Source organism: Balearica regulorum, chromosome 4, assembly GCF_011004875.1.
Source record: "Balearica regulorum gibbericeps isolate bBalReg1 chromosome 4, bBalReg1.pri, whole genome shotgun sequence".
NCBI classification, from domain to species: Eukaryota; Metazoa; Chordata; class Aves; order Gruiformes; family Gruidae; genus Balearica; species Balearica regulorum.
In genome coordinates, this window is record NC_046187.1 from 30,702,533 (window position 1) to 30,725,684 (window position 23,152).

The following is a 23,152-nucleotide window of genomic DNA, read 5'->3' on the forward strand; positions in this document are numbered from 1 at the left end:
CTCCTCATCCAGCAAAGCATCAGAAACATGACAGGGAAACCTGTGTGATACGCCCTTGAGAAGATTATGGAAATGTCACATGTGGATTTAATATGGGAACTATGACAGTAAAAGATCAGTGTGACTAAGGTCTGGCTAGTAACCATGGCAGATGAAAACTACATGGCCCAAAGGGAGCCTAGCAGGAATACTCCAGTGTCCAGACCTGATGGACCTTTAGAGAAAAGCTGGAAATACCTGAGCTAGAAATATTTATGATAACTTTGCTGGAAAAACTGTACCAAAACTAAATTCAAGCTTTGCTCTTTTCCAAGCCTAGTGAATACTCTTTACTGAGCTATACATTTGAGGATTTGGGGGGCCTCAACATACTCTGAAGTTTAAAAGTTCCCACAAACACAGGTGACTTTGGCATTTGACTTCAAGTTATGGCAAAAAAAGATATCTGAGAAGGTCTGGGTTTCACAGAAGTCCAGCAGCATAAGGAAAACAGTTCAGTCTCCACGGTAGAGATTTACTAACTAGAGAATATTAAAGATGGCCATCCTCCTCTGGCACCAGCTTACCAAGATACTTCAAATTATAAAGAAATAGCCATGTAATAGCTTATAATCAAACAGTCCACAAAAATAATTCAACAGGGTTAGTCTTGGAAGTCAGACTGTCACAATCAGCAAGCTGGGTCTCTTGTCTAGAGCTCCAAAATACCATGGACTGGAAAGAAATGGTATTTTAGGCATTTAGGCTATTTTAGGGATTCAGCACTGCAACCCCATTCTTCAGACACTGCTGAAAATACCAGTTTTACTAAACACTTGAAAAATAGTTTAAACATGAATACATGCTTACCCTAAAAATAAAGTTCCATAAGAGAATCAGATACTAATTACAGCTTCTATTTAATATCTAAATCAGGAAAATTAAATTCAATCTAATCAGAGATGTTAGAATTTTTTTGGCACTTTAAATACCAATTTAAGAAGCAAAAAGATTATTTGAACTGCTACAAATATGCCTAATTTTATGCAAATGATAAAATAAGTTCTTTCCATTTTAACCCCTTCATTCTAAAGTTCTTGAAGCTCCCCCACTCTTAAAGTTACTCAACATCCAGACAAATGGAATAAAAATTGGATAAAACTGACCAATTGGAGTCACAATTATTGAAGCACAAGGAACACATGTAGATGGGATCTAGATACACTATCAAAATATCAGGGGGAAAAGTTACTTAGGCTCTGAAAGCCTTTTTAAAAACTTAAATTCTATAGCATAAGTCCTATATTCTTCTTCAACACCAGAACAGGGTAAGCAGGAACCACCAAAGTTTTATTTGTCCTTTCAAAACAAGAGGATAATTTCACTTGACCTGAATTTATAAACACATTGGAGTTATTCGTAGATATTCTGTATAATCTGTGTTGTCCCAGAAGCCAGATTATGGGATCAAATGGCTTTGTTTGCCATGAATATCTACAAATACAAACAATTAAACAAGTATATTGAATCTTCACCAAAAGAAGGGACAAAAGGGACAGACATCCACTATTATTCTACAGTTCTACATTTATTAGGTGACCATGCCAACAGTATGATATCTGTGTGATACATTTTTAGGAAAACAGCTCCATTCTAATGGAAAAGATACCAAACCAGGATTCATAAAATTTCTTTATTACCTCTGCCTTTGGCATTGATACAACATGAGGCTATGGGCAGGAAATAAACACAGATTTTGCATATACTTCAGCTTACCCTGTAGAAAAATGGAGGTATTGGTGATGCTCACCTGCTGCTGTGAAACAGCAGAGAGCATATAAAAAACACCCTGCTATTTAAATCATGATGGTGCTTCCAATATTTCAGCAGCAAGTCACTAGCAATGATCATATTCAAAGCCTATGCCAAAGAACAGATGCTGCCACTGAATGGGCAGCATTATCTTTCCTGCGTGGATTGTCTGAAAGTGGCACATATCCACACCGCACTGTGGAATCATCTTTCTAATAAATAGATAAACTCCTTCTGCAGAAAAATCTGGCAAGCAACCTGTGGCACAGATGGCTTTGCTGTGGAGACACAGGACTGTTCATGTCTGGAACACAGGTGTTTCTTGCCCTGAATTTGCTAGCCAACCTGTTGCCCAGCCAGAAGATGCATTTCTATTTTCTATTTAAATCAGATGAGTCAGTCATTTCCAGAAATGCAGAAGAGCTGCCCATTATCACCAGTATTAATTATCCTCCTTACTGATGAAAGCCAAAGTTACCACACAGAGACAGACCGATGCTAGAGCCAAAGTTCCTCTCTCCTCTCTAACTCAGTGTCACTATTAGTTAGTATTGTGTTTTCTCTTTTTTTTCACTGTACAGCCATCACTTCCACTCTACACATGTGTGCACAAGAACACAGTACCATTCTGCAGTTGGATACTCAGCATCAGCTATAGTGTCAAACGAGGCTGGAAATTTAGAAGAAACATTACCAAACATTCTCTTTTTAACCAAGATTGTGAAGTTTGCTTGGAAACTCTAATAAATAAAGAGCAAGGCAAGCAACATTTATCAAGGACTCAGTTGGAAATGATCTTCCCCGACTATCCATACATAACCATGTCACTGCAAGGCAAAGGCTGATGAAGGTCTTATGCTCTGCACCGCCAGTGCACAGAAGGTCAACACTGGACGCACCAGACTGGCTGCAGCCACAGGTGAGGTGCGCGTGCAGAACATCCTGCATGGGTGAGCACAAGGCCTTCCTAAACTCTGAAGACCTGACTGATATATTCAAATACAGGTGCTCAGCATAACACTACTCAAGCTGAGATCTGATTTCAGGTGCCAGCTTTACCATGGACTTATCATTACTGTGTCAGTTACTGTGGATTTGACCTAAGAAAGAATTTAGGAAATGAAGCGCACGTCAAACTGAGTGCAAGCACCTAAATTCACACCATCTTTTCATTGAACAATCTTTTCAATACTGGAGAAACCACAAGAAATAGGTATCTTAAATGCTGTTGCAGAGCATGCTCAGAGGAGAGCTAAGCATCCTTCACAGACTACAGGTCCTATACCTAAATCTCCTTAAATGACCAATCCATCAGGAGCACTCAGACCTCACCTAACACAAACAATAGCACCATTTAATGGAAAGCTCAGCAGTTGCATGGCAGAAAATATGCACACTCATGTGACAGAGAAAAGGAGCCAGTATTTTCAGGAGATCAGGATGATTTAAAATCCGTAGCTTTCCTTGACACCATATTATGTATATGGTATCTACACAGTATATGATACAGTGTAGATAAACCTGGAACAAGAAGATTCCTGACTTCCATGACCTGAACTTAGTATTAAGAAAAAAAGTGGTCCTTCCACAAGGGTTTTTTATCACTGGATCAGACGTTCCTCTCACTTCTTTGTTCGCTCAGGCCCTAAGTAACTTTCCTCTGGCATCTCTGTTTCTATGCAGAGGAATAATTTCAGAGGGAGCAAGTCACCTAATTCATCTTGGGGATCAGGACATCCTAGAACAAATATGCTGGGGTTCAGGCATCTCATATAGGAAAATCAGTATGTATCTGCAGTGAAGATTTTATAAGCTGTACAAAATAAAAAGCAAATATTAAATAAACAACTCACATGCTAAGTACCTCTTATACCCTTATTAAAAATGAAATATCTACAAGTTAGAAGCAGATGCAAAATTTCTAAAAACGGTTCAGATCAGGAGAAGAGAAAGATGGCACTATTCACCAATGGTAATAAATTAATCTGTCCACCTCTATCATTGTATTCCTCGGCGCTCACTCAGAGCTTTGGTTATCTCAAACCTGGTTTACAGTCATTAGCTCATCTTCCCTCTGATACCATTTTAGATCTGAGAACATTTTCCTCACAGTATCCAGATGATAAATACCAACTGATTCAGCTGTGGCAGTAAAGGTGAATGCACCCATCATAAATATTCACTGGCTGATTTACACAAAAGACCATTTTATTTGTACAGTTGATGAGAAAAGCCATTGTATAACAAATGACACTGTTTAAATTCTTATCAAGAAAGCGTTATAAGTATAGCACAGTGATTCTTCCTTACACAATGATGGCTAACCTGACAGCAACTATTAATTATGGAAATGCACTGTACACAAGGGAAATGTGCAGCTCCAGCTGGATTCTGATGGTGCCACTGCTCTGCTTAAAGCCTTGAGCAAAGTGTTTGCATTCCTGTGCACGTGCTGATATTTAGTAACATGATTAAGATCTAGACTGAGGAAAACAACAATTTAGCTTTATCATTCAATAACAGTCTGTGGTGGGTTGACCCTGGCTGGGGGCCAGGCGCCCACCAGAGCCGCTCTATCACTCCCCTCCTTCACCAGACAGGGCAGAAGAAGTACAACGAAAAGCTTATGGGTCAAGATAAGGACAGGGAGAGATCACTCACTAAGTATCATCACGAGCAAAACAGACTGAACTTAGAGAGGGAATTCATCTTATTTATTACTAAGCAAAACAGAGTAGAGGAATGAGAAAAAATCAACTCTTAAAACACCTCCCCCCACCCCTCCCTTCTTCCCAGGCTCAACTTCACTCCCGGCTTCTACCTCCGCCCCCCCTCAGTGGCACAGGGGGACGGGGAGTGGGGGTTACGGTCAGTTCATCACGCGGTGTTTCTGCCGCTTCTTCATCCTCAGGGGGAGGACTCCTCTCATCGTTCCCCTGCTCTGGCATGGAGTCCCTCTCACAGGAGAAAGTCCTTCACAAACTTCTCCAACGTGAGTCTCCCACGGGCTACAGTCCTTCATGAACTGCTCCAACGTGAGTCTCCTCCATGGGGTGCAGACCTTCAGGAGCAAACTGCTCCAGCGTGGGGTCCCCCACGGGGTCACAAGTCCTGCCAGCAAACCTGCTCTGGCATGGGCTCCTCTCTCCACGGATCCACAGGTCCTGCCAGGAGCTTGCTCCAGCACGGGCTTCCCAAGGGCCACAGCCTCCTTCAGGTGCCTCCACCTGCTCTGGCATGGGGTCCTCCACGGGCTGCAGGTGGAATCTCTGCACCCCCTCATCCTTCCTCCACGGGCTGCAGGGGGACAGCCTGCTTCACCATGGTCTTCACCAGAGGCTGCAGGGAGATCTCTGCTCTGGTGCCTGGAGCACCTCCTCCCCCTCCTTCTGCACTGACCTTGGTGTCTGCAGAGTTTCTTACATCTTCTCACTCCTCTCTCTGGCTGCAAAAGCTCTCTCTAACTGCTTTTCTCTTTCTTAAATATATTATCACAGATGTGGTGATTGGCTCAGCCTTGGCCAGCGGCGGGTCCATCTTGTAGCCGGCTGGCATTGGCTCTGTCAGACACAGGGGAAGCTTCTGGCAGCTTCTCACAGAAGCCACCCCTGTAGTGTCCCCCCCCCACCCCCCGCTACCAAAACCTTGCCATGGAAACCCAACACACAGTCCTTCATCCTGCTTTCATAGCAGTGGGATACCCTCTCATTAGACAGCTTATATGTAATTCAGTGAACCTCCAAAGTAAAACAAACAAATAATAATAATAAAAATGAATCTACATAGCTCTTTCATATTAGCATTTGGGAACTGAGAGGGACCAGTTATCTGAACTATTTCAGCTGGATGATCTAGCTTCAGAGAATATAGCAGTAGTTCAAAATCATTATAATTATATTCAAGCTCAAATGTTTTATTAGATATAAAATCACATTTATATTATCAACATTTCTGGAATCTAACAAGTGGGGATGATATTTCTTGGGAAAATTGAAAATCTGAAAATGGTAAGGGACTATTTTTTCCTCCCTTGCTTGCAAGTTTCTGAAATTTCACACATGCAAAAAATAGACAAGAAATTTTCTCAAATTTCTTGATATCATCCAGTTGAGAAAAAGGAAGAAAAATATACTACTAATATTTTTTTCTTTTTTGAAGCTGTTTCCATTTCAAACTGTAGTAAACCCAAGTAACTTCAATTTTGTTGTTTGATATGAACTATTGTGGCACTACTGAAATGTCTATGTAAACCTGATTTCAAAGGATCCTCCAAATGTCATTTACATTAGCTACTTTTGTTTCATGGCATATATTATTAGAGATTATCTTTTAAATAAGAAAAATAAATACAGATAGTCTCAAGTAGCTGAATCAATGTTGAGGGAGAGATATTAACTTCTGCAGTTTTCAAATCCTGCCAGACTGAAGTTCCCAACCTTACTGGTGACTGACACAAGATTTTTTCCTTTGAGTTTCTCAGTTTTGTAACTGGAAAGAAAGAAAAAAAGCAAAGGATAAAAAAGATAAATAAAATTGAAACTAGAACTAATCCTTAAGAGTATCAGCTGCTACCTTAGCTTCTCAAAAATAGAAAGGGAGTCAGATTGTGATCACCCCTCACTTGCTGAGGCTGACAAGGCAATACATTCTATAATCATGTACTTTTGACTGCATAACCTGCTTTTTGCCTGTTCATTCAATTTCTTTTTGACTACAGTTTGCATTGGAGATTTCCAAAAGACTTCTAGGAGTTGCTTTTGAGTAAAACAACCTCTTATAAAGAAATACATTTTCCCTGCCTAGTGCCTACAAAGATGACAACAGCTTGGAGCCTAGTGCTGTTTATCTTCAGCATTTACTTTCCTGTTAAAAATCATGCCAAACTTGAAAAATTATACTTAAATGTTATATAACTGTACAACAGAACTCTATACCTCTATCTAGATATATGCCTTTAATACCAAGTAATCTGTACTTCTGTCTGTATGATACACCAACTCTCCCTGTAGGTCACTACGGCTCCTTGTTGGTTTTCACAAGCATGAGGAATCATATATCCCCTTCCAAGGAGGTGGTGAGGAACAGCAAAGTGACTGTCCTTACAGACTTCTTGGTAATAAACCAAGTGTGACTATGTGTGTTATAATCTTAAGACAAATTGTTCTCTGGCTGTGCATCAATTTGCTTCTCAATAACTTTTTTCAGTTGATTAAAAGTTTAAACTATAGAAACAGGAATATTTTATAAGTAGACTGGTGCTGTGAAGAATATAACCTGTGAAAGCAATGCTGATAAACTAAGATTTAGAAATACTGTAATAAATATTTTCTAGCTTTTTTCCTGTCTCTTCCACTTCTTCTTGACTGGTTAAAACTCTCAAAGAGAAATTTTCTTTTCAATTTATGATACTACCTGACATTTACAATGTTATTATGCCTAACTCATGCCTATTTTTCCAATGGTAGTATAATTTCTTCCATTCAACATGCAAAAATACTTTGTTCAATAGTTTCCTTGTTCGATAACTGTTCATTTATTTAGCTGCCAGAATATCAGTTGGCAAACTCAATTTTAATACTTCTGAGAATATATTAAAACAAGATTGAGAGTTGAAAAATACTTAGCAAACAGTAGTAGAGATCAGTACAAGGCTCAGGTATTCAAGTATTCTTAAAATAAGTCACTTTCGAAGCTTGCAGGCTATGCATATACAAAAAAAAATTTATACCTCTGTAAAACCTTGAGATAACAGCTCATTTACAGCAATTACCCATTACACAGATATTAGGAGAACATCTACAGTTTTATTTTGACCTCAGCACTAAAATTCTAGATATAATAAAAAATTGGGTTTTCCTTCCTTACTAACATAACACAGATACCTGTCAGGCCAAACCTTCGAATACTTTATCCATTCTATCCCTAAAGACAGCTACAGGAGCAAATGACAAACCCTCTCAATTTCTACGTATTCACTTATAGCTCTTGGAATGTATTTCCCCAGATATTATGTGGTTAAAAAGCACAATCATGGCCATTTTTCCACTAGAGAAATTTTATAGAATAGTTCAGCTATCTCAGAAGTTGAGTAATTTTAGGGTCAATCAAAACATATACTCAATTTCCAGTGATAATGTCAACTAGCAAAAGCAAATTGTTACAAAAGTTCTCACAAACAGCTGTGAAGTTGCAATATAATTGACACATTAAAGTTACACAGATGAAAAATACATGTTCCTTTCCTTATCAGGATGACATAATAAATACTAATGGGAAAAAAAAAGTTCAATAATAAGCTTGAATTAATTATATGTTTATTGAAGCACAGGGAAGTAAATGAGTCCGGGAAGTTGGCAAAGAGCCAGATGAGTAATAAACAATTTTAAGACTGTCTGGAGACAGACTTGAGAATATTATAGTCATCAGGCAGCTGAAAAAAGCCTCAGGGTAATTATAAGCATTTGCAATCGATTAAAGAGAGCATGATTCTTTTATGAATCTTTATTAAACTTGCATTAAAACTTTAAATGATTTGAAAATGTTATGGTTCAAGCACAGCTTTTTCAGTGGTCATCATATATTCATTTCTGGAAAATGCGTGTGCGGGAAAGTGTCAATGGAATTACTTACTCTACGTGGTTTTTAAAGGAGATATTAGGAATCCAGGGGCTGTGCCCATGCGTACATATCATCTCAGAGTATCACCCCTCTTACAACACAGGAGATGGCCTGTCTGCAAGCAGCTCAGCCTTTCGAGGTCCAGGTATAATCCTTTCTTTTACAGGATCTTTAAAGAACAGTACTTGGATCCTACAGCATTACACTCAATTTATTTGAAAACAAGCACTTTCCTGGGGCAGGGATGGGGAGAATGCTCTCTTATCTTCATAGATTCACAGACTTTTTAGACTGGAATCCTCAGTAATACAGATCTCAATGTTCTCCTCTTTGAGACTGTAATTTTGTGTCTTCCTCTGAAATCCTCCCGCAGATTAAGCTTGAGACATCTTTTTAGTGATGTCTCACACCACTGCCTACATCCTTTCCTGGTGAACAAATAACCTGAAACCCTCATGTATGCTGAGGAGCAAGAGAGGAGATCCACAAGGAAGTTTCTGCTACTACTGCTAACTTTCTCCCATTCCTTTCAGTGAAGTCTTCGATTCAACCTCCATTTGCTATGGCAATGCCTCCATTACCCTCACAGGAGCAAATTCCCTCCATAGCCTTAGAGCTTGGTTTTTTGTTTTCTTTACAAAAGTTAAAATTAAATTACCACCTAAGGGAATGACAAATATCCATTCCCAAATATATGTAGTATTAATAGGAAGGTTAAAAAACTGTAAGCATAAATATCTTAGGCCTGGAATCAGTAAATATCGCATAAATTAACAGTGATGGTTGCATATAGAAGGCACACTGGGTTGAAAACACAAGGTTAGGCCAGAAATTTGGAGAGAGAAATAGGATTTCTTAATTTTTTTTTATATATATAAAATACAGAGTGGTTTTAAAAGATGATTGCCACCACTGCAAAAGAGAATAGGAAATAAGACAAAATTCATTCTCCAGAAACAATCTTATCCCCCTCAACCTTTCTGTTATCTAGAAATGCAGAATCTTTCTATCTGCTTTGGCACCAAAATATTAAAAATAAATGTCTTCAAACAGCTCTACTTTCTTCCTTTCATCTTAGAAATGCAGAAATACCTACACTGTAAATTGCACAATATCCATAATTATGTTCTTGCAATGATTGACTGGTTTCTTCATAAAGAATTTACTACTACAGAAAAATATCTACGTATTCCTGGAAAATACAGTGAACTGTAAACTGTCGGAAGAGCAAGACATGAATTACAAAAGCTTACCCCTTGTTTATACACCACAGAGATAAAAAACAACAATATGCTGGGATCCCAGATCAATTACTCTACTTATAGAGCCTGGGCTCACACATTCAGATCTCAAATGACTATTTCATTTGTTTTCCCCTGTGATTGAATGTGTAGGGATCTTTTTTCATGTTGCTATTTGGGGACTGGTCATTGTCAAATGCCAGTCTGTGGGTGAGGCAGGATTTGCTGTTTCAAACTGTATTTTGTTTGCTTTGAATTTGAAACCATAAAGATATTATAACTCAGCAAAGCTTGCTCAAAACATTTACAGATGTCGGTGGCTCTTCTTACAAATCTAAACTTTGCTATTTCCAAAGGTATACATTATACATTTATGTTGTCCAGTATGGAAATACCTTCACTGAAAAGGGTGCTGATGGTCCTAAGGAAGAGTTCAGAGACGTAGTGAAGGAACTGCCTAGTCTCTGCACCCGCTTGTAAGGAGATGCACAGCTACCCTCTGCAGCAAAGTGATCCTACAGTTTGAGCTGAGCAGTCAAGAATGAAAAGAGTAGGAGCCAATTTGGCTGCTTAAATGAAGTAAATTTGGCTTGTACATACTGTGTGGATAGTAATTTTAATAGCAGGTTGAGAAAGGCATCAATCTACTGCATAATTTTTCTGCATTTCATGCTGCCTGCTCTTTAACTCTGCAAGAAGACTGTCCTTAATGGCATTTGAAGAAGTGCAGAATTGTCCTTGAACACTTTTAATATCCTTATATGAAATTTTCTTAAACAAAATCAGATTTCATGCCCTGGGTAGGCTTTTATCTTGTTTTACCTCAAGGAACAAAACGCACTGAATACAAGGGGACTGACTGCACTGTTTTCACTGGGAGCTTGATCTAGATCATCCCAGTAGAAAGCAAGGGTAAGAGAAAGGAAGACTCATCTCATTCTGATTTTCACAAGTTTATCTGAGTTTATACTTTAAAGGTAAAGATACAATTGTAGAAATGAAATACTAACAACACCTAAGTCTGCTCAAGTTACAACGTTCTCCTTTCACCTCATCCTCACATTTGTTACTGGCAAGGCTCTACCACTGACAAAAGACTATGACTTCACTAAAATCTTCCACTATTTACTCAATTTAACTCAGTGAACAGCAGCAAAATACTTTTTTGGTTCTTATCGAGGTGTCTTTTTTTTGTGTGTGTTAGTATAGTCAGCTTACCTACAATTTTACTTGGAAAAAATCACTTCAAAACTTTATGTCAATTATTTAAAAAATGCATTTCTACATCACTTCAACACCCAGCTGGTTATGACTTAATGAAAAAATTGCCTCCTTCAAAGACTTTAACTTTCTTTGTTGGTAAAGAACCTTTAAGTAGACTTCAATCCTCTAGCATTTAGATAGAAGTGTCAAAATATTAAAACTGAATATCCTCATCTACTTATACTCAAAGAAGAATTTGGGAGTTTTAAAAAAGGATAATGGGAAATAACTCTCGGTCCTGCTGAAAGACACATTTCCAATTATAAACAATTCTCTAACTCTCAGATAATGAAAAGGAGTCTATGATAGACTGAAAGATAAAAATCAAAAGCAATTCAATTCATAGGATTAAAAAACTATGTTATTGATAAATTGACACAAAAATCGTTGCAGCCTCTTTTAAAGGTGCAGGGATCTGGTTTAGCACAGTATTTACTTTGGATATGAGCCCAATCTTACTGTAGGAAAATTTATTTTAAATATGAAAGGCACATTTTCTTTCATAGAGCAAAATTATTGCTGGAAATAATCTCAGTAATACAACTAAAGTATTTAGTTATAAATCATTAAATTAGATCACTATACAAAATAATTTCTCAAAGGAAAGTATTGGAATTCTCTTGGTTGCCGGAACTAGTCAGTCTATCAGTGTTTTCATGTTTCTAACTTACAGAAAGATGGCAACAATGGGAAAAAAATAAGGAATTAACACATAACAGAATCTATATTCCCATCACTCCTCAAATGCCATTTACTGCTGTGGAGGCATTGCTTAATGTTATGATACACACCCTGATAAGGAAAGATCACCACATTAAAAAAAAAAAAAAACACAACCAAAACACCAGGGCAAGATATTGGTCTGTTTGCACAAGTGTCAGTTCTGCAGAGGACTGTGCAAAACATACCAATAATCTCTTCCTAATATAAATTTAACTCTAATGCAAGTGTTGTTCTCCCACCTACTTTAATGTTTACTACTAAAAGTTACATTAAAATGTCTAATATTAAACTGCTGCAGCCAGTTAGTTAAACTGAGCAAAGCTTCCTACCAGAATTTGATTTTAGGTTTGTATGAGCTGAGAAAAGAAATAAATCTCACAGTGCAGCAGATCCTCTCAGGCAAGCTGAGGAATGGGACTGGGATCTTCCAGAGGGTATTGCAACCAACCTTAGCTGCACTGACACTTGGACCAACAGGATGGCTCATGCCTGGGCTTTCACCCCATGTCTATATGCCCAGTCTCGATTTCTTTCTAAAACAGGCACAGATGCTAATGGTAACATTCTCTTCCTCAAGCTCTAGAAAGGGTTCTTGGGCTAACTCTCTTCTATTAAACCCAGACTGATACTGTTGTTATTTTATTTTTCTTTAACGTATTTCATATCTGTAGAGCCATCTAAATGAACAGCTTTCTTAAACATCACAGAATCATAGAATAGAGTTGGACAGGACTTCAGGAGGTCACTAGTCCAGCCTCTTGCTTAAAACAGGGTGAATACTGAGTTCAGACTTTTCCACTCTAATTCATTAACAAGTGATCCCAGCTCCTTTTTTCACACCCTGAATTTTTCCACCCCTTCCCTCTGTGCAAGCCCCTCTTTGGTCAATACAGAACCTGGGAAGAGAAAACGTGCACTGCTAACATACTGGAAATGCTTTGACTATACCAATAAAATAGCAGGAAAAGGGGAGAAAGTGACTTAAGTTGTTAAGATTTATAATCTCCTGGCAAGATTGCTCTCTAGAGACTGCTAAGAAAATAATGTCATCATGGGTACAAGGAAAACTACTGCCATAGATCAAAAACTGGCTAAGAGAATCAAGAACAGGCAAAATACTGTGTCAAGCCTAATGATTTCACCTGAAACAGGGTAGTGAGGAATAAGAAAGACATTCTGGTAGGAGCAAGAGGGATTGGAGAGACAGAGAACAACTTTTACGGTAATGGAAATAACAAGAGAGGCCTCGAGTTAAGAGATGGTGATCTGAAACTTCTGCTTTCTTGTTCCATATTAAAAGTGGAGAAGGACATAGTCAATGATGGCTATTGAAATGAAGGATTTAGCATAATTTAAAGAAACATTATACCTTTGCACAGATAATAGCCCTATTCAGAGTTGCAGGTTAACTTAAAACTCAGGTTGTATTTAAAATCTTTCTATTCATGGTATTAGTCCCAAACTATGCACACACAGACACACAAAAAAACCCCAACCCAAAATAAACAAAGACAACAAACCACCCCCCAAAAACCCCTGCTTAAAATACCCAAGCCTCACAATGGTTAAAGAGGACAGACTGCTGAGCATTTACTAAATGCAGAATATTGTTTTGCACCTTTTCCTGATGTACGTGACAGTGATCACTGATCAGAATCAGATTACCAATCTGTCTTGGTCAGTATGGCATTACTTGTAGACTACTAAACTCAGAACACCATAGAGGCTGGTAGAAAAAACAGTATCTGCCGCATGTCACATCTGGGGAGGATGTTTCACTGAACGAGCTACTGGTCTGAAACTTATTCCTTGCAGGCAGGCATCTGTGTTACATCAGTCACAGCATAATAAAATTCTTACCCAGAAATCAAGGACAAAATGACACGGTATCTGAACTGCATTCTCAAATTAAATAATGTAACTTGAATAATTTAAAACTAGTATTTACTAATGTAATTATTCAAAAATATTAATTATAAAATTTGAGGGGTTTAAACTCAAAAATACATGCAAAAAGATATCTGTTAAATAGCAAGATTATGGTCATCTTCATAGGTACATTGGTACTTAAATGCACAAACTCATAAAACATGAACAAAAATACTCTTTGCTGCAAGCTTTTTGGATGGGTTTTTGTGTGTGTGTTCCTTATCCTACAGCTGGTGCTTTTAGGTGCTGCTTTGTTATAAATAGAAATTCTCCTATTCATCATTTTCTATCGTTCTAATTTAAGAATTTATTATGTAGCCAGGGAACAAAAATCAATAATACCTGACCTGAATGAACCAGATATTATGCACAGCAAATTGCTGAAGTGAGCATTTTTCCATAACTTAAAGATTTAACTTTGAAAATAAGTTTTAAAATGTTCATCCAAACCAGTCATGATTACTTATGAATAATGAATGCACCTGAAGAAAACAGGTCTGGTTTCAAAGCAATTTTCCATAGAAAAAAGATCATAAAATTAGTTAGCTAATGCACCTATACTAGAGAAATCTGTCCAGCTCTCGTCTCAGCTGTAGAAAATATCTGTACCGAACTTGGCTGAGTCACCTAGCTGGATAGTGAGGTCTTGTGATGCTGCCGTCTGTGTCGCACTTGCTGTATCACACAAACACTATCATTTCAGCACCTTTCAGGAACACTGAATGAACTCAAAAAAGAGGGAACATTGTCTTCTTCAGGCCCTCCTCCTCAAGTTCTTCACTCTACAGAAGTTCTCTCTACAAGTTTTACATTTATGAATAGCAGCTCATTCTTGCTGAGACCTCTGACCTACATTCACCACTGCTTCAGCTTCTGGCCATCAAATATATGCCAACAAACAGGAGAGATTCACCACACAATAAACAATTCTACAGAATGTAAAATCTTACATGTTGCCTCTTGAGTGATAACCTTATATTTCTACAGTAAAAAAACAAGAGAACTTGCTAAAAACTTTAATGCTTTATAAACACTGGCAGAATAAGAAGTCAGGTAAGTTCTCCATTTATCAGCTAACCCTAACAAAGACATTATCAAATAAACTTGTAAACATTGATGGATTTTAGAAATAGATTTCTCTGAAGTGCTGTGAAATGCTGACAGAACCATAAATGTTCACAAGCAAAACATAATCTATTGGAAGACTATGAAGATGTAATGTGACCCTTTCAACAGAATTATGGATTTGACAAAAATAACCCTGCTAAAAAAATACTTACCGTAGTCGTTATCATAAAAAATAATGAATTTCTGCCAGGCGTATTCTGTGACCACCCTCAAGATGACATCATTTAAGTAGACAGGGGGGCGGACAGAGAGCGTATAGTCATCGTTGCGGTTGCTCCTGGTGAGCCCGCAGCCGCTCCTTGGCGTTCCTGCCGTTGAGCGCTGGATGAAGAGGTGAGGGATGTGCATGGCATCTGCCAGCGACTGCAGGGATCCTGCTGACGTGCAGCCAATGGAGCTGACAAGGGCCAGGATGCCTTGGTTCATCAGGTCACAGGCTGTAAGAAAACACAGCAATATTTGAGATGAGAGTGGGCCTATTTTGCTGTTGAAACGCAGACACTGGGAATTGAAATGCAACAGGGTCAATCAAGTGAAATATAGATAAAATTTTGCACATTGAGTAATTCAGACCTAAAATTCATTAAAATCATGAAGCTTCTCTATTCACTTTGAGCTGTCTTGTGGTAAAAGCTGAAAGACTGCCCTGTCCACCTTGCCCAGAAATGAATTATCCCTCGAAAATGAGACCCGCCCTTGGGCCTTCTGAGGAACATTAAGAACTGATTCCAGCCACCGAATTAACATGACCACCCAAGGAGATAAGTACTCTTCAAAGTCTAGCACAACAGCTCCATGAATAGAATTTTTGCATTATACAGAGAAAACTTGAAGAAATAACAGCTCAGGCTTGCTGTCAACTTTTGAAGACAACTGAATACTACTACATACATTAACTTGTCCAAGCAAAAACTGAGTTGCTTTTGGGTTTTAAGAGATATATGCAATAATCTTCTGTAACTTATTCTTTTATTTCTTTCTTCTTTCTTTTTAAGAAAAACAAAAAAGCTAGTATTACGAATAGCAAAATGTTTTCAAAATTCACTAAACAGTTTATATATATTTACTCTCTTCACTTCTATAAGAAAGACATGGAGTTGTTTATGCAAAAAAAAACCAAACCCAAAAAAACCTTGTAACTAATGGTCCTGTTAACGAGGGCTGAGTTACAGCAGACAGTCTGAAGTACAATACCAATGACATCTGCATTAATACCAAAGGTGTTTATCATGATTAATGTTAATGCAATAAATAAATATCAAGAATTAATAATGATTAGGGTCTGTAATTCTGAAAGATTAGCCTGTGAAATAAAGCAGAGTCAAGTGTTTATATTGGGTTTCTAACAGACTTGAGAGCTTGAATGAAGAATGGGCTTGTAGCATAATTCCCCAAAGTACACCCAAGGCTAAATTTTGAAATACTCAATTTGCCACTGGCAAAGCTACACGTGCAGTTAACCTGCATTTACTCATGTAAATTAAGTAATGAGATGGTAAAGAGTAATGTATATTTACATATGAATATCTAATACTAAACTGTGCAATTACTTATTTTGCAGGAATATTCTGCACACACAACAGGTGCAGGCAAAACCAAGAAACCCACATGTAAGAATACATTCCCCTAAAAATACGAAAACATATTTTAGTGCCAGACCTGTTGTCTCATATCATATGGCTCTTACAATAAGTAAAAACACTTATTGATCTCAGTGGGAATATTTACAGTGTGAGGAATGGAGTTCCACATTCAGACCCATGTGTAGATTGACTTCATAGCCAAAGGACAGCACCAGAGGTCGTGTGTACAGAGAACCACCTTCCCACAAAGCCAGAGAATCTCACTAAGATAGAGAGATCTGGAACATGCCATGGTGGATTCCCATGGCATGCTGATGACCACTGAGGCTCCATCCGATGGGAACACTTCTGAATTCCTTTGTGCAGATAGGTTTCAAAGTATTTTGGGTTAGGTGTTCCCTCTGTATATGCTCTGAACATAGCTCAGCTTTTGGGCCTCTGAGTAAAGGTAATACGTTTTCAATAACCATAAGTATCCTTTTTCAGAAAAGTAACAACTATCATTGGTAACTGGACAAAAAAATTATCAGTATCTCGCAAGTTTCTAATATTCAGAACATTTCAAAACAATCTTATTAGCTATTCATCTTTTATGCTGCTTGTTACATTCATCATCACTTTCAACAAAGATAAAAGGCTTGTCAAGTTATCTTTTTAGGGAGATGCTGAATCTATTTCTTGATATGGTTCTCCTGCACCAAGTACTGCAATATCTAGGTTGCATATCCCAGTGAGGATGCTACTGCTTGAGAAACAATCTATTTTTATTGATATACTGATCTATCCATCAATAAATACCTGTAGCTATCTATATGTCAATAGATATCTTTATAGCTAGATATTGATAGACGAATAAAATTGATGTTAGATTTCTCAAAAGCCTGCTTTTAATTCAATGAAAATTTAAGTCTATGTGGTCCTAATGTCACCTGTTCAAATAAAATATGTAATGTGACCCTCTAGTCTCTCAAACGTGACTTTTAAAAATATAGCAGAGTCAAACTGCACTACAAAAATTGCTTGAAAATGCTTACGTTTCCAGGTCGACTTTCAGACTGAGAATAATCAGTACACTCCCTGTAATGCTATGAAGTGGGAAAGATGCTTTTTTGTCAAAATTGTTATTGAAACACGAAGGGGAAGAAAACAGCACATAACATTTAGCTCCACAGGGCCGAATGCTAATACTGGCAAACAAACTGAATAAAGGATTAAAATCTTCTCTCTTGACACTGCACCACATTTATTACAATAGCCTCAGGACTGAAGTTGCCTATGTGGCTTTTTCTTCCATGATAAGTTTACGAGAATCACGTATGCTGGATTGGGGCAATGTGCAATTAATTATGCTTGCAAATGGACCTTATTCCTGTACATTTAGAGACTATTTAATACACAGAGAGTTAGCTGTTGGAGAAAGGGCTGGTATGTCAGAGACAGGCTTTTCTAGGAAATGAGTGTATGAGTTGCAGAGTTCACTCCTGAGTCAGTCTGACTGGATTATTCTTTGAATAATAATATCATTTCTACAATATATATACACAAACTAAAGCCTAAACGATATGTCAAACTATCATGTATGATACTCATACATTCCTTAGCCAAGCAGAACATCTATTGGCTCCAGCAGAAGAGTTGATTGGTAAAGAGCATAAGACTGAGGTATACATGTTTTCTTAACCCTTTTTCCCCCCCTTCACCAACAAAAGCTCTATTAAATTCTTTTGCTAGTGATCCAAACGTTTCAACTGTATCTTATCAATTGACTAAAAGCTCTAGTTCAAACATATTTGAAATCCTGGTTCCATTCCCTTCTTCTTGAGCCTGAATTATCCAAGTTATCTTATCCCATCTGCATTAAAAAAAATCCACACTCTCACACATGTGTGTGTATATATATATTTTAAAGGACTTAAATGCTATCTTGCCATTAAAAACTCCGTTGTAATTTAATTTACTACTATCCTGGTTTCAGCTGAGAGGATTGATTTTTCTTCATAGTAGCTAGTATGGGGATACGTTTTGGATTTGTGCTGGACACAGCATTGATAATATAGAGATGTTTTTGTTCTATGGACTTATTGTTGAGCAGTGTTTACACGGGGCCAAGGCCTTTTCTGCTTCTTGCACTGCCCTGCCAGCGGGATGGCTGGGGGTGGACAAGAAGTTGGGAGGAGACACAGACAGGACAGGTGACCCAAACTGACCAAAGGGATATTCCATACTATATGATGTCATGCTCAGCTTATAAGGAGCTTGGGGGAAGGGGAAGAGGGGCGGCGGCGTTCGGAGCAATGACATGTGTCTTCCCAAGTAACCATTACGCGTGACGGAGCCCTGCTTTCCTGGAGATGGCTGAACACCTGCCTGCCCATGGGAAGTGGGGAATGAATTCCTTGCTTTGCTTTGCTTGTGCACACAACTTTTGCTTTACCTATTAAACTGTTTTTATCTCAACCCACGAGTTTTCTCACTTTAACTGTTCCAATTCTCTCCCCCATCCCGATGGGGGGGGGGGAGTGAATGAGCAGCTGCATGGTGCTCAGCTGCCGGCTGGGGTAAAACCACGATAACTACGACCTCCTTAGAGGTTGTATTTCTGAGCTGATATTTAGTCTACTGCTAATATGATCAAGGACTATTAATTTGCCATCAAATAGAGAAAGAAAAATATTGCTGTGTCTTTTAAATCCTCAGTCAGGACAGAAGAAATGTCAAATTCAAATGGACTTGTATGCAGCTCCATTGCAAGTTTAACAAAGAAGAAACAGAAAATTAATAATAGTGTTTATAAAACATTACTGTCCCATACCATAAGTTATGTTGAAACATAAGTTGTCCAGACATTAATTACTCTCATAACCACCAGGTAGCAGATACTATTAAAAACTGGATATTCACCAGCTAAAGGAATAAAACTGACTACTGAATGGTATACATTGTATAGAAATAATATAAAGAGTGTCTATAATTTAAAATGCTTCTCCATTGTAGATATACATAGCACATATAGCACACACTGGCATGCACCAGAATTACATTTAACTCTTCAGCTTATCTTCTCTTTCTTGAAATACAAAGTCACTAAATTTCCAACATTGGTGGGCCGATCGCCAGTAACAAAAACCCCTGATCTTTTAGAGTAAAACTCTTCTAAGTTAGTTTGGCACGGTATCTAAAGAAAATAAAAAACCTAATTTTGTGTTCAGTATGCTATTTTTTAAAATAAAGAGCATAGCCAATGCAATTCGAAATAAATAATTTACATCTAGGCTATCAGCTTGTATAAGCACTTACAGCAAAGCCGAATTTAAATGACTATCGTTACAAATACGTCCTTAAAATGCATTCTCTATAAAATGGAAACAATGGTAGGTCCTTAAATAACTACTAGTTGTTGTAATTTAGAAAAAAAAAAACCTATAAATAAGAGTAAGTTTAAAAACAGATACAGAAATAAATAAGCAGCACCAAAAAAAAGGACTACTGAGATTTAACAATTGCTATGAATATGAAAATTTTCTTTCTTATTTCTCCCTTTTTCTTCCTGATAAAAGAAATCACCCACATACACCACAAACTGATGAACCAAATTGAAAAAAGTTAGTATAAGATCTCTGGAGACTTCACTAACAGCCTAATTTTGCTCCCATTTAAATTGCTGATTAAACTAAATCAGACCAACTCAGTATAATTTTATTTTTTTTATTAAAGTGGGTAGTATCCCTTTAAAGAATCAGAGATATATTCTAGGGCCTTTTTCATCTTCTATAATTTAGAAATTACCAGGCTCCTTCCAGACCTGTAGTGCTGTTTGAGTATATGTTGAGTGAACAGAAATTTGATATACACCCTGTTCCTAGAGTCCTGGTTCCATAGGCCTGAGTTGGACACCCCGATGTCATTCCCCTGAACATTCTTTTCAAAGCTGGCATCATTTCAATCTCACTGCTCCTGGATGTTTTCCACATATTACCCACAGAGTAGTGCCTCAAAGCTATTTAGCTGAATGTGAAGCTGGGGGAAAACAACCGTCTTCACTGATATCTCTGTTTTGAGATAGAGAGGAAGGGGTTATAAACAGGTTTTTTTCCCTGAGCATCTGCTCTGTGTTTTTGAAGTGCTCCAAGAACTCTGAAACCACGAGAGTTCTATACAATTGTGCCAATCTTTCCCCTGATTTCTGCAGAAGGTGAGTACAGCCTTTCCACAGAAACATTTTTTATCTTCTTACTCTCTTTCGGGGCCTGTAAGATTTACCACCAGAAGGATCACAGGTTCCCTGGAAGGATACTCAGATTTGTTCCCCATTCCAACATAATAGCCAGGAACCTACAACCCGGTCAGGTAGAAAAATCTAGCCCATAAGAACTTCAAATTTTCCCCATACATGAGCTATGAAGAGAGTATTTACAGATTTGCTAATGCATTCTGGAAATTCATTATCCCTTCCATCACTCTGTACTAATCCACATCCAAATCAGGATAAGCAGCTGATTCAAGGGACAAAATACAACATCAGGTGACTTGGGCACCTATAAATGGATATTAGGCAATCAGAACTTCTACGTAGATTTGAAAATATAAGCTATTATTTCTTATTTACTTTGCAAATATTATGCTGCTGGCTGCTCCTCAAATCCTTTCTTAGTTTCAGGATGCTGATGAAGACTGAGGGACTGTAGCATGCAAATTCCCTGTTGCAAAGGGTAAGGAATAACATTAAAGTCTGGATTTATTTCACTGAGATGTTCTGCTCCCTCCTCCCTCATCAAGTGGACATGCCAACCATAATGCAATTTTTTTGGTCTTTGTCACCTTTAAAAAACAGTCCCAAAACATTCATGAATTTGTTGGAGAAAGATAATGTATTCACATGAAAAAAGCCATGAAAACTTACAAGTAGTTTAAACAGATAAACTATAGGTCTTTGTTTGGTTTTCATAATCTCAGATGCAAGAAGTAAGGATAAAATGTGATTATAAGACCCATGATCAAGTGAGCCTAGCCTCAAATTTTCAATAAAGCTTTTTAGTCACTTTTGGATAGCAATTCTGCTCATGCAAATTATTTTTCCTTCATAACACAATGGTTCATCCCAGACTTAGAACTGAATTATTGTGATATGAGTGACAGCACGTTTTTAATATATCCTGAAAACTATTCAGAAGGAAATAAGGGTAAGATGGAGGGAAAAAATATTATTGACTGGATTTTAAAGAATATTCTCTGCAGTGCAGATAACAGAGTCTGTACTGTTCCTTTTCTTGATAAGGTTATAGAAAGCCACTTCATTTACATCTTCCCTGTAAACATTAGCCAATCTCCCCCTCCACTACATTATACACAACTCGGATCGCTAACAGTATTTTAAATTCACTTGTAATTAACCTTTAAGGGATTTTAGTTTGTCCTGACTGTAAAACAAACTTGTGTTTGAGTCTTAACAGCTGTGCTTCCTAAGCCTTGGGATTTCTTTGTGTGGAAAAATAATCCAAACTTCTGATATCCAAGAGTAAAAAAAATATTACTAGAGAGCACATTTGCATCTCTGTTGCACAAAACACCACAACCACTTTTAGATGATTTTATTGAAAAACATTTTGTGAGAGTCTTTTCTGGATCAGATTTCTTCCTGTATACAGGCTTTGCCAATTATAGTAACGTTAAATCCATCACATTAAAAATTAATAATTCATCTAAGCCTTGAAAAAATAAACTACAAGTCTCACAAGTTTGGAGGGAGGGAAGATTTATACACAAAGGTATTTTGACATAATCTCTTGCAGGATGCAATGGGAGAGCTTGAAAGAAGCACAGCTTGCAAAGGCTACCAAGTGGTAGGCTCCACAAATTCTCTTTTTGAACAAAAGTCTAGATTTTTTTTTTTTTTTCCCCTGCAAGCCAAGCTGCAGCTCTTCTGTTCAATTCTACAGAGGCACACAGAGGGCACATGTCTTGCAAGATTACCACTCCAGGCAGAGAAACAGCAGTACAACTTCTATTTTTCAAATCGGGTTTCACCTGGTATTCCACAATTGCACCCAGGCTTTGTCTCAGAGGAGCGATGGCTCCTAGCCCTTAAAGAAGCCTGAATTGCTTTGAAAAACGTCTAAAAAATCCCAACATTTTAAAGAAGTTACACAGCCACAAATCATCAGCTGAAGAACGGCTTTAGCTGCCATCTCCTCTAGCACATGAACATGAGTTTACTCCCAAAAAAGTGTCACAGCTTTTTAGGATACCTATGGTTGAGAGATAAAAAGAGGCTGTAGTGCTGACAGACCTGGAAAGAGCAGACTGTGCCAGCCGGCAATATTGTAGGAAGGTTCGATATGAGTGCTAATGGGTGAAGAGGGGCAGGCAAAGAAGGAGGTTAAATCAATTAAAGCCAGGCAGTGACATTCATTGGAAAAAGGACTAAAGACACATCACAAAATTGACGTTGAAGATCCTGGCATCCCAACAGGGATGTCTATCTACAAAGTTAACATAGCCCATTGGAAAATAAGGAATGCAAGGAAATCTAGGCCTAGATTCCAAGAATGACTCAAAAATTCTCTCTTTTTTTGTGCTGATCCCTCACTGACACAAGCCAATTCTCACCTGCTGCCAGTATCCTTGCTCAAAATGTTGCATGAGCAATTTCCGTTCATCCATTCAGCAAAATGAAAACTTTTAATTTCATGTGTAACCATTGGTACATTACACTTGATTACCTATTTAATGATGAAGCGTATATTACTTCAGTCTACAGTGCAACTTCCTCCATCCCTTAACTTTGTTCATCTTTGCCCTTGCACTGTTACTGAATCTTTTAATTTCCCTAACCAGCACTGTTTGAGAAGTTAAGCAGCACATAGTGTCTGATACCCT

At 37.8% G+C, this 23,152-nt stretch overlaps 1 protein-coding gene across 3 annotated transcripts in view; it reads right to left on the minus strand.

Annotated features, from left to right (window-relative positions):
- GRID2 (glutamate ionotropic receptor delta type subunit 2) overlaps positions 1-23,152 on the minus strand; it is a 742,195-nt gene that overhangs the window by 293,393 nt on the left and 425,650 nt on the right. For all 3 annotated transcript variants that reach the window (XR_012835284.1, XM_075751604.1, XM_075751605.1), the window contains exon 3: positions 14,846-15,130. Coding sequence is in view for 2 of the 3 variants with exons in the window: in XM_075751604.1 (XP_075607719.1) it covers positions 14,846-15,130 (285 nt within the window). In the remaining variant the exon portion in view is untranslated. The remainder of the gene's footprint in view (positions 1-14,845; positions 15,131-23,152) is intronic.